The 12,182-nt window shown below is 42.3% G+C and overlaps 1 protein-coding gene across 1 annotated transcript in view; it reads left to right on the top strand.

Moving 5' to 3' along the window:
- Positions 1–413: 413 nt before the first annotated feature.
- The window catches only part of LOC107575710 (fucolectin-1-like), a gene marked incomplete at its 3' end in the record, with an annotated part of 33,237 nt that continues 21,468 nt past the window's right edge, over positions 414–12,182 (top strand). Inside the window, exons 1-3 of the mRNA XM_016262056.1 lie at positions 414–513; positions 986–1,265; positions 1,368–1,507. Coding sequence (XP_016117542.1) covers positions 414–513; positions 986–1,265; positions 1,368–1,507 — 520 coding nt within the window. The remainder of the gene's footprint in view (positions 514–985; positions 1,266–1,367; positions 1,508–12,182) is intronic.

Here is a 12,182-nt window from a genome sequence, read left to right as displayed (position 1 = left end):
CCTGGTCTAAACCCTTACCAGGTGAATTTGAGTTTTTTAGGCATAATTCTAGTCATGATCAGATCCAAAGGCTTTAGGCATACCCAGACCTTGCTCAAATATTATAATGAATGGGAGCAAGCAAAATGCACATTTTGGTGGAATGAGTCCTGCCTTCTAAAAAGTGTTGCCAGACGTATGATAATTATCGTATTTCTACGATAATTTTGACCTACGATCGATGTACAGTCAATAATGAAAAAAATCCCATAGTGAACGATAATTTCTGAATTTTGTGACACTTCAAATGATGGTAGTTGTAATCATATGGCTTCTATACTCATACACGAAATTGGCTCATTATAGACACTCTAAATTTAACCGAGTGTGTTAAGAATGCAGGAGGGTGCCCTGCTTTAAAGCCAACGAGCACTATGTTGCAGTCCATGATGGCAAGAACCCCCTCAACATCTGGCAACATGCAGGCTTCCGATGACAGCGACTCAGAGGTAGAGTTAACCGTTGTGCCGCACCGCAACAGCTGAAGTCTGCGACAAAGCGAGTGTTAAAAATAATTTTAACAGAACGAGGCATCAGTTTACTGTCGGGGATGTGTCACGTCACGCTGCGCTCTATCTCACGCTCTATCCAGTGCAGATAGAGTCGCTGATTAGGGTTCTATAGTATATTGTCGCACCGCTCGCATCCACGGTACGCCTAGTTATCTATTATGGTAATTTGCAGGTCATGTCAAAAGGTTGTTGGTTTAGATAAATAGCTGTAATCTGTACGTTTGACTCGTATACGATAATTTTCTTCCAAATACGATCATTTTGAGCTTCTAGTATGATACCTGGACATTTCCAATCTGGCAACACTGTTTCTAAATAAAAGAGCCAATCACCAAATGGTAAAGTCAACACGTCACTGCAGCTGCCGTTAGTTCTGATACAAAAATAAAATATGCTGATTTAAAACCATTTCTTGACACTATGACATCTTCCAGGTAATTTGGCAACAGGAAAAAACGTCACACAGTCATCAACCTATGGCCTCTGGTCTGCTGAACAGGCCATTGATTCCAATCCTGGTTTCAGAAAGTCGTGGTCATCGTGTTCCTCAACCGATAATCAGACTAACCCATGGTGGAGAGTGGATCTGAGTTCTGTGTACAGAGTTAATAGAGTCGTCATCACAAACAGACTAGACTGCTGTCCAGAACGAATAAACGGAGCGGAGATTCGCATCGGAAACTCTTTGGAGAACAACGGCAACAACAATCCCACGTGAGACCCTCTTTCAGTGGCTTAATATCCATAAATAATCCCTGAAATCACATATGGCGAAAGACTATAAGACTAAATTATGTTTTCTCTGTCTCTCTTTAGATGCGCTGTGATTTCTAGCATTCCAGCTGGTGTTTCCTCCACCTACACATGTAATGGTATGGAGGGTCGATATGTGAATCTTTTCATTCCTGGAGATTCAAAGTATCTTACTCTGTGTGAGGTGGAGGTGTATGGAGAAGGTGGGATCAAACAAGCAGATTTAGTGTTTTAGGAAAACAATAACGGCTTCACAATAGTAGAAATTTGGCAATTTATGGTATTTGAAAATGTGAAATATGTTGCATGCTCTCAGCTTTCAATAATTTACTACATAAAATGCATTTGTGTTTGACATTAAACCATGTCCATCCTTATTGCAAGTGGACCTGTATTTAATGTCATCTAGGTGTTTTTTTTATTTTTTACTTGGCATAGTTTTGTGCATGATTTTTGAGGATCACTACACAACCTCTCACTGCATCCGTTTAATCTTAACTGACAGATGCATTTGCACAAAATTGCTGTAGATACTGTGGTCACAATGCATTTTATGTTTTTATTATTTGCATTCAGCGTTTTCTTTTCCTTTCTATGTTTACGCTCATGTGCCCTTTTAGATCCTCGTGTGAAGATCCTCGAAGACTCGTGTGAAGATGAAACTGAAGTTTGAGTCTGATCCTCCAGCTCTTGTCACAGGTGAGAGAGGGAAACATACAGAAATCTGAAACCAAATCACATTGAAACCAGTTTAAAAATATCTGCTCATTTCAGCTTCAGTCTGCTTTGGTGGAACGAGGGTTTTCTGACATGACGCTGCTGTGGTCTGAACCGCACAAAAAGGAAGTGATGCTGAAGGAAGCTGTGCCAAGTGAATGTGTTCATACAAACACCAGAAAACAGAGAAGGAATGTTGATTTTGCAGTAAATTATTCAAAGAAATATGCATATATTTGATTATTTGCTTTGATGCTCTTCATTTACAGTCTCAAATATTCTCTGTTCCTCAATGTTGACCACAATAAAGTTGCATGTGAAAACTGAAAATGATTGGATCTTCAGGAAGTACTACATTGTAAGGTCCAACCAGTGTTAATTTCATTTACGAAAAATATTCGTTAACTTGTATCAGGTGTAGGTGTAATATTAGGTGTGGCCTAATATAACTTCATAAAGTGTCAGAGGACTGCTAAGTCCATAAATTAAATACAGTTCTTAATATTAATTCACACATAATGTTTGGAATGCTAATGTTTCTCACCACTAGATGTAAGCAGCAGCATATTTACTGATGCTATGAAAAGCAAGCAAGTTGTATTATAAATGATAAAATATTACATGATACGCTGTAAAATATGATATGATCAATAAGTCAGCATGTTTTTTTCCATTACTTTAACTCATGATAATTTACTAATTTCCACTTAATTTTAAGTTAAATGAGATTCATCTAGACAATATTTATATATAAAAAAGTGTTGAAATGATTTGTACAGACAATTTGATTATACTTACAACTTAACCTAAGTTCAAATAGGTGTGTATTTATTTATTTATTCAGTGACAAGCAATGATTGTGAGCATCGATAGTTGCCATGGCGAGAAACCACTAGAATAAAATAATTAACAATAATGAAGAGAGATTCGAAACTGCAAGACATACAAGACATACAATCCAAACTTCAGGAGGTGGTCTGGGCCGCATTCCAGACGAAACTGGACAAGTGTAAATGCATCTGGTTGTTGAAACCACATATGTACATTTTACTCCTCCCAGAATGTTAAAATAATAACACATTTATGTGGCCAAGTGTAAATGGAAACGTTTTAACAAATCAGATAGATATGCGATCAGCGAAAACGTATGAAATGACCAGGTGTAAACAGGCCCTAAAATACAGTCATTAGCTGGTTCTAATGTGTTTGATTAGGGTTGGAGCTAACTCTGCAGGAAAGTGGCCCTCCAGGACCGAAGTTTCCCAGCCCTGATGTAGTGTGTCGTGTCATATCATGTGTAGTTCATGGAATGAGATTTTACTCCGTGTTAAACTTCAAGAAGCGCTTCTTCTCTGCTGTGAAACAGAGGTGCATGTTACAATTTTTGCACATCACCTTGGGTGTTCCTATACACCCAGGACCCTTGCATCTTCCCTTTTTGTCACACATTATGTGCCCGTATGTATTGTCAATGGGAAATCCTGGTTAGGGATGGGAGCCATGGACCCCTGCTTCCTTACCTCTTATCGCACAACAAGAAAAACTGAATTTCTGAACATGCAAAATAAAAAAAAGTAAAAAATCATGAAACCTGACAAAAGTCTTCTCTACACCTTTTGATGTACAGTTCATGTCATTTTAAATAAGATTACTAAAGCAAATAATCTTGCCTTCTTCTCACACCATGTGCTCCTGTGACCATGTGTCAGAACAGGACGTCCCGCCTTCAAATGGTGCTTGATAGTGACTCCCACTACTTATTGGACTGTTCTTTGATACTTTTCAAAAATGTAATTGGTTGAAATCATTTTTAAAAACATGTACTGAACATGGGGCATAAGAAACACTTTTCGTAGAGGGTTAAATATGGTGGTCTGGAGTGACTGGGACTGGCTGAAGCTAAAAGTGATGTTTATTAGGATTTTAAACAACAAATGTATTGTTTTTTTGTGAAAATAGTTCATAAACAGAGTTGACCCTTTAGTAACAGAATTGTAAAATTAACAGAATTGACAATTGTCCGATAGACTGTCAATTCTGTTACCGCATTGTCAGCATTGTTGCTCTACCTTGGTAACAGAGTTTGCCAGTAACAGAATTGACCATTTTCTTTATTTGTTGCCAAAAACTCCAATTGCTAGCATAAATGCTAAGAGCACATGGCACTAATGAAATCATGATTAAAAGACTTTTAAATAACACAAATTGTGATCAATGAAAAAAATTTGTTTTCCTTTTGATATTGTGGTAACAGATTTGACACTTTATAAAATAACTCTTGCTGTAAGAACTTTTAGATTCAAATATTTTCTTAGAGAGAGCACATAGACTTTTTAGTGCTTCAGATCTTAACAGTGAGGGAACGTGACATAATTTCCTGTATCTTACATAGCTGTGGGAGATAATTCCACTAATTTAAAGGCAAAGTATGGTACGGTAACAGATCAAACAGTATATCTCGACAAACTCGCACATCTGCGCTGCCGCGGGCTCAATCCACTCACGAGCGCTCAATTTGTTTATCAGCTCGCACACATCAGCTATACAGGCGTTAATACTGAATGTTTAACATTATATTCATTGCATACATATACTTCGTTATCTCTAATAACTCCATTCTGCTGTCTGTTGTTCTGTTGTTAGTGTTTCTTTGTCTGAATATGGCACTTATCAAATGCTGTGTGGTATCGGCGTTTGGTATCGGGGCATTTTAACGTGTACGAGTACGAGTACAGGAGACCAGTATCGGGCCCCTAATAAAATATTTTGATTACACAATGGTACATGATGGAAAAAATGCACTGACTAATTCAGACAACAAGAAATCATGATTTTCAGCTATTTAAGACACTTTGAATGACCTTTGAATGATATAAGAGATATCTAGAGTAGATCTGACATTTAGTAAATTACGGAAGCCCTGAACTGCAGCATGGAGGAAAAACGGGGGGGTATATTGTCTTGGATCATTCCTCAGCCTATGTCTGAAGACAACAACTCTTTCTCTTATTTTCTCTCTTTAAAACCTTTTTCTTTTTTCAAAAAACTTTTTTTTCTCTCTTTTCAAAACGTTTATTTCTTCAAAAAACTTTTTTTTCTATCTTTAAAACTTGTTTCTCTTCAAAACCTTTTTTCCCCTTTCAATATTTCTTTCTTCAAAAAACTTCCCTATTTTCAAAACTTTTTTTTCTCTCTCTGTGAGAGCAACACAAGTGAGAAAAATATGACTAGCTATTATTAGTATGTGGTAACAACCTTGGCCACCAGGTGCCTCTATCAGTAATAGTATACATGACATCTAATGCTTAAACCACTTTGAATAACACATTTACACTAAGGATTTGCATGTCGTAAACAAGACGAAATCAGGTTACATATGATTCATATGGTATTAGTTTTCAGTTGTATTTTCTAAAGGTTGTATGTAAAGGTACTGTAATGTCACTGTAACCGTACATCATTTACAGGAGGTATTCAATTCAATTCAAGTTTATTAGTATAGCGCTTTTCACGATACAAATCATTGCAAAGCAACTTTACAGCAAATTAAGTTTCTACAATATTTAGTGGTAGCTTATCAGTGGTGACTGTCAGTTAATGTACATATGGCAGGAATGTACGGAAAAATCAATTAAAGACGTAATAAAACAGACGATGAACAGCAATTATTATATGATGTAATCAAACTTATAGCAAAATGTGGTAGTTCTGTATGTTGTTTCAGGATTGGCATCATCTGAGGTCCTCTGAGGGGTTGCCATCATCTCTTCTCAGGTGTTCTGGATCCAGACTGAAGCTTGTGTAAATCCTAGTTACCACGGGATGTTAATCCCAGCAGAAACAGAGAAACAAATAGAGACATATGTAACCGGGTGGTATTAGAGTGTGTGGCACGCAAAGAGTGTACTTCCCCTTTAAGAGAGCGGCTGCTAATGATGACGCGCTAAGAGTGCGATAGAGAGCCAGACCATTTAAGCAGTGCATCAGAGACAAAGACAATAGTGTATCATCCTAGGTTAAATCCATTATTTATGTGCGTACATGTGATGATATCATTTAATCTGCTGTGATACAATGTGTTTGTTTCATCCCGTGCATGTACAATGTGTATTTTATGGTTAGGGATTGGGATGAACGGAGATTTTGGGACATTGCATGTGACAAGTGTTACGGATTCTCAGTTAAACAGAATTCAGTAAGTGTTAAATGTGATGTCTAAGTGCATAACGTATCTGAATTGCATATATAATGTAATTTGTACATTATATTTGATTTCCATGAAGCATTGTTTAATTCATATGATGGAAATGCTGACAGTCATTCTGTGTTTGTATAGGGTGCCACTACTGTGTTTGTGTGGTCCTAAAGAGTATTGTTTCACCCTAAAAGTGTGCCCTAACATTAGAAATAATTGTACATTCGGAAGAATTGACATTTTATTTGAGTTTTCTGTATTTACTTTTTGATTATTCTTGTGAAACCTCCGTTTGGAGTTTAAGCACCGCTATAGTGACCCCGTGTGGTGAATCTGAGTATTATCTTTGATGTAAGTTGAGTGATATTGAATTATCACATGTTATTTGTTGAACCATTGATTAAAAATCGCTCAAGATCACAACCAAGAAAATCTAAACAGCGGATTGAGTTAAAATTCCAAAATAAATTAGAAAATCTAAAAAACCTGATTCTGTGTCAATTGATTTATTTTGTTAACTGGCAACAAAACTTGGTACCGGGAGTGGGGTCCTTTTACAATTAAATTTTGCCAGTGACAGTTAAGTGTTAGTGGCACACGGGTGAGCAAACACAGTAGTGGTGAAGAGGAGCCTCCTGTGTGGAAGGAGCCAGTGACAGCTGGACTGAGGGCTTGATGCAGAGACGGGACGTGGTTGGCCAGGATAAGGCATGAACTGACCCTGTTAGTGGTCCTGCTTAAGACTTTGACTTGCAACATGTCAGATCATTCGGGAGGGGAAGAGGATGACATTCGTCAGGAGTTAAAAGAACTGCATCAAAAGCATAAAAAAAGCAATGGACACAATTGAGTCTTTGAAGGGTGGGCCTAACAAGACTTATGTATATGTACCCCGCGAACGTTACATCAGCCCATTCACAGGGGACATTGAAAAAGATGGAAGAACAGTAGATGAGTTTGTAGAAGAGGTTAAGTGTGCTTTAAGGGCCCGAAACCTGACACCAGATGACGAGTGTGATTTTGTTATGTCTCTGTTGAGAGGCTCTGCATTAGAAGAGGTTCATCTGCGACGCGATGTAGACACTGATGTAGCCACTGATGTACTTCCTTATCTTAGAGAGTTTTTCACTGATAGGCGCAGCAGTGCTCAACTTCTCCAAGACTTTTATAGTCGTAAGCAAAAAGAAGGGGAGGATGTCTGTGATTTCTCTCATGCACTAGCCCAAGCTTTAGGTCGAATTACTAAGAGTGCACCAGAGGTGGTGGGAAATGAAAGGATAATGTTAAGAGACCAGTTTGTAGAGGGCATCCGAGACTTTGCACTCAGACGAGAACTTCAACGGTATGTAAGGGAGAAACCTGAGTCTTCTATGGTAGAGGTGAGGGATAAAGCTTACCTCTGGGGCTGGGAGGAGCAGTCGGGGAGGGTTCGTACACCTAAATTCGAAGTGGTACTTATGGCTTCTTCAGTGAGAGCGCACAGTGTGCAGAAATGAAAGCCATGGGGTACAACCCAGTCACTTTATCCCAGGTAATGGATGTAGTCACTGAACAGGGGAGGCAGATCCTGGAGCTAACACAGGCTGTTAAAGGCTTACTGACACCACAACAGGGGGTTGGGGGTCTACAGGCAAATAACACAAGAGCCCAGTTGTGGTTCACGGAGGATGGCCAGCCCATATGCCTAAAATGTCAGGAACCAGGGCATATTGCAAGGAGATGCCCGCAGAAACGCAGCACTAAACATCCTGCACCCCTTTCCAACGAATCGGGAAATGTGACGCCCCGGTTGCTGTGAGTCGAGCAATCCGGGGGCAGCCTGTAGACTCAATGCAAGAAGAACTGCTGAAGCGGGCAGTGGGAACGTGCCCCCAAGTAGATATTAAGGTTCTTGGCGTTGAAGTATCCTGTCTCTTGGACACAGCCAGCCAAGTTAGTACGATATCAGAAAGTTTCTTCCGACAGCACTTGGGAGGTGATGATTAAGACATGCTTTTAACCGCTGGATGGCTCAAGCTTACTGCCGCCAACGGGCTGGACATCCCGTACTTGGGATATCTTGAGCTGGAAATAGAGACTGGGCAGAAAAATCCCAAATTGCGGTTTCTTAGTGGTAAAGGATCCTTCACCCTCCTCAAAAGTTGTTTCTTGTATTGTGGGTATGAACATCATAAGTCGGTGCCGGCAGATAGTGTAGTCTGAGTTCGAGGCTCCGTTGCAAGGGGGGCTAGAGACTGATTGGAGGAACGTGTTCCAGCATATACAGACCTGTGATGTTCATAAGAGTCGGGTGGCCCATGTAGCAGGGAGGAGTGTCATCCACGTGCCAGCGGCCTCCATAACTATGGTAATGGCAAAATAATGGCTGGTGAGTGCTAGAGCTGACACACTTACCATTGCCAGGGGGTTTGCTGGTTATGCCGACAGTAGTAAGCTCACACCACAATGAGGGCCCAGTCCAAGTTCTTAACATGTCTAATGAGGCTGTGTGGTTGCACCCTAGGACTCACATCGGTGTCCTGTCACAAGTAGAGTTGGTGGATAATGACCCAGGACACGAGGTAATATTCCATCGCATTTCTGCTAATGCCGAAGAGATCTCTATGGGGGCCAAGTCACCAGCAGATCAAGAGCAGTGGTCTAAAGTAGTGTCTCAGCTGGACATAGGAGGTACGATAGAACAGCAAGCCGAGTTGAAAGCATTACTCACTGAATATGCTCAGGTGTTCGCCATGGAGGATGAGGATCTCGGGTTCACGAACCGAGTACAGCATGAAATTCATCTGGTGGACGATTTGCCTGTTAACCTGCCGTATCGCCGAATTCCGCCAAACCAATACAGAGGCCAAGGAACATATAGCGCAACTGGTGAGAAAGGGTGTAATCCAAGAGAGTTCAAGCGCCTATGCATCTCCAGTGGTGCTAGTGAGAAAGGCCGACGGTAGTATTAGGTTGTGCGTTGACTACCGCAAGCTAAATCTGAAAACCCAGCGGGACGCATTTCCACTGCCACGAGTGGATGAGAGTTTTGATGTGCTATGAGGCGCCCAGTTCTTCTCAAGTATCGACCTGGCCAGTGGATATCAGCAGGTAGCTGTAGCAGAAAAGGATCGGCACAAGACAGCCTTTACCACACCCTTTGGGCTGTACGAACATCTGAGAATGCCGATGAAGGTGTGTAACGAGCCCGCAACTTTCCAAAGATTAATGCAAACAACCATGAGTGATCTAATCTTCCAGATTATACTTGTATATTTGGATGACATTCTGGTGTTCTCCAAAACACTTCCTGAGCATTTGGAGAGGTTGCGGACCGTGTTAACGAGACTACAGGAGACTGGACTTAAAGTCAAAATGGAAAAGTGTCACTTCCTACAGCCTACCGTGACATTTTTGGGACACCAGGTATCCGCCGAGGGTATAGGCACCGACCCTAACAAGATCTCTGCTGTGAAGCAGTGGCCGGTACCCACTACTCTGAAAGCTCTTAGGTCATTCCTCGGGTTCAGTGGGTACTATAGAAGATTTTTCCCTGGCTTCTCAAGAATCGCAGGGCCGCTGCATGATTTAGTCAACCAATGTCTGAATGAGGGACCTCCAGCTAAAGTTAACCAAAGGTGATCGGTGGGTGGAGTCCTGAGTTTCAGGCATCCTTTGATGTTTTGAAGGAGAAACTGACTAGTGCGCCCGTGCTCGGATTTGCTGATTTCACTGCCCCATTTATTCTTGAGACTGACGCCAGCAATCAGGGCTTAGGAACTGTCCTTCTGCAGCAGCAAGAGGGAAAGAAAAGGGTGATCTCTTTTATGCGAGCCGAAGGTTCCAAAATGCTGAAAGAAATTACAAGAATTATAGTAGCATGAAATTAGAGATGCTGAGTCTCATGTGGGCAGTGACTGAAAAATTCCGGAGCTACTTGCTGGGTTCCAAATTTACTGTCATCACAGATAATAACCCATTATGTCACCTAAACACTGCCAAGCAATATTGAGCCCTTGAACAAAGGTGGGTGGCGCAGCTAGCGGCATTTGATTTTGGTGTCCAATACCGACCAGGTCGGTGTAATCATGCCGCGGATGCCTTGTCTAGGCAGCCCTTGGCAGGGGAGACCATGGTAGACCTGGAAGATGCTGAATATGACAACTGTGTGACTATTTGTAGCCTGGTGCGATGTGGGACTGCTCTGGATGCCGAATTGGTCCAAGCAGGAATGGAGAGGTGCGAAGTCCGGCAGATGCGCGCTGTGGAAGCAGGTGGGTTGGCAACCCTGGAGGCGCAAGGGAGTACTCCTATTTGGCCTGGCTATTCTAAAGAGCAGTTGGCCACATTTCAGAGTCAAGATCCAGTGTTGAAGGAGTTCAGGATCTTTTGGGATCAGAAATGTAAACCTGCCGGTTTGGAGGTGAGGATCCTGTCTAAATCTGTACAATCCTTGCTGAAGCAGTGGACCCGATTAAGGGAAAAGGAGGGATTGTTGTATCGGGTAGTGGAGGATGTGCGCCACAGGGAGTGCTTCCAACTGTTAGTCTCTGCCTGTTTAAGAACCCAGGTGCTGGAGAGTGTGCATGCTGGTATGGGGCACCAGGGGATTGAAAGAACCCTGCAACTGCTAAAGCGAAGATGTTACTTGGTGGGAATGCATGGAGATGTTGAGCAGTGGATTAAGAATTGTCAGTGCTGCATTCTTACGAAAATGCCTCGGCCTAAAGTGCACCCACCCATGAAGTCATTCCTTGCTAGCCGGCCTCTAGAAGTGGTGGCAGTAGATTTCACTTTGCTGGAGCCAGCCACTGATGGTAGGGAGAACGTCTTAGTTGTCACTAATGTGTTCACCAAGTTCACACAAGTTTTTGCGACACGGGACCAGAAGGCTGACACCACAGCTAAAGTTCTCTTGAGGGAGTGGTTCATAAAATTTGGGGTCCCGGAACGGCTTCATTCAGACCAGGGGTGCAATTTCGAAAGCGAGGTGATTGCAGAATTGTGCAAGCTATATGGGGTTAAGATGAGCCGTAACACCCCCCATCATCCTACAGGAAACACCCAGTCTGAGCGTTTCAATCGCACTCTCCATGAGCTGCTTCGAACACTCCCTCCTGAGACCAAAAGACGGTGGCCTGAACATCTGGCAGAACTGGTCTACGCATACAATGTTACCCCGCATTCAACAACAGGGTATTCTCCTTTCTATCTGATGTTCGGTGTGGACCCTCAGTTGCCAGTGGATGCATTGGTGGGACGAGAATCAGGGGCTGAGGTTAGCAGTCCATCAGAGACGGCTGAAGGAGACTCATGAACGTGCCAAGGCCTATGCTGAGAAAAAAGCAGCAAAGCGGATTGAGCTTTCCCATGATAAAGTGTATTGCTCCACCATTGAGGTTGGTCAGATTGTATACCTGAGAAATCAACCCCTGGGAAGGAATAAGATTCAGGATGCCTGGCGTCCGACCCAATATCGGGTGATAGGGATTCAAGGGACTACTCATACCGTGGAACCGGTGGAAGGAGGGCCCATCAGGAGAGTGAATCGGGTGAATCTCAGACCATGTGTGCACATCCCTGATCCCGTGGCTCCCAAGAGGGGTGCTGAGCCTTATCTGGAAGTGGATGAGGCTTCAACAGGGGAAGTGGAAGATGAGAGTTTGGAGGAAGGTATAGTGCTCTTGGACTGTACTGGCCCAAATGTGGATATAAATCTCACATGCACTGAAGCTGAAAACAAGATGGGAGCTTCAGCGGAATCTCCTGGTGATCCCACAATTCTGGCCAGTATAGAACTTGGGGAAGGGTCTCAAGAGCAGGATGGGGTTCCTAGTTTGCCCCCACCTCAAAGGAGTACCAGATCTAATGTGGGTCAACATTCAAATCCACACCATGAGCCTAGATCAGCCCTTAGTCACAGTACCGTTTCTCAGATGATAGCCAATTTGGGAACCGTGTTCTTTAGAGAAGCGGTCAAAGAGCTA

This window comes from Sinocyclocheilus grahami, unplaced genomic scaffold, assembly GCF_001515645.1.
Source record: "Sinocyclocheilus grahami isolate Dianchi unplaced genomic scaffold, SAMN03320097.WGS_v1.1 scaffold2831.1, whole genome shotgun sequence".
NCBI lineage: Eukaryota > Metazoa > Chordata > Actinopteri > Cypriniformes > Cyprinidae > Sinocyclocheilus > Sinocyclocheilus grahami.
Note: the sequence above shows the minus strand (reverse complement) of the source record. Positions and strands in the feature narration are given on the sequence as shown.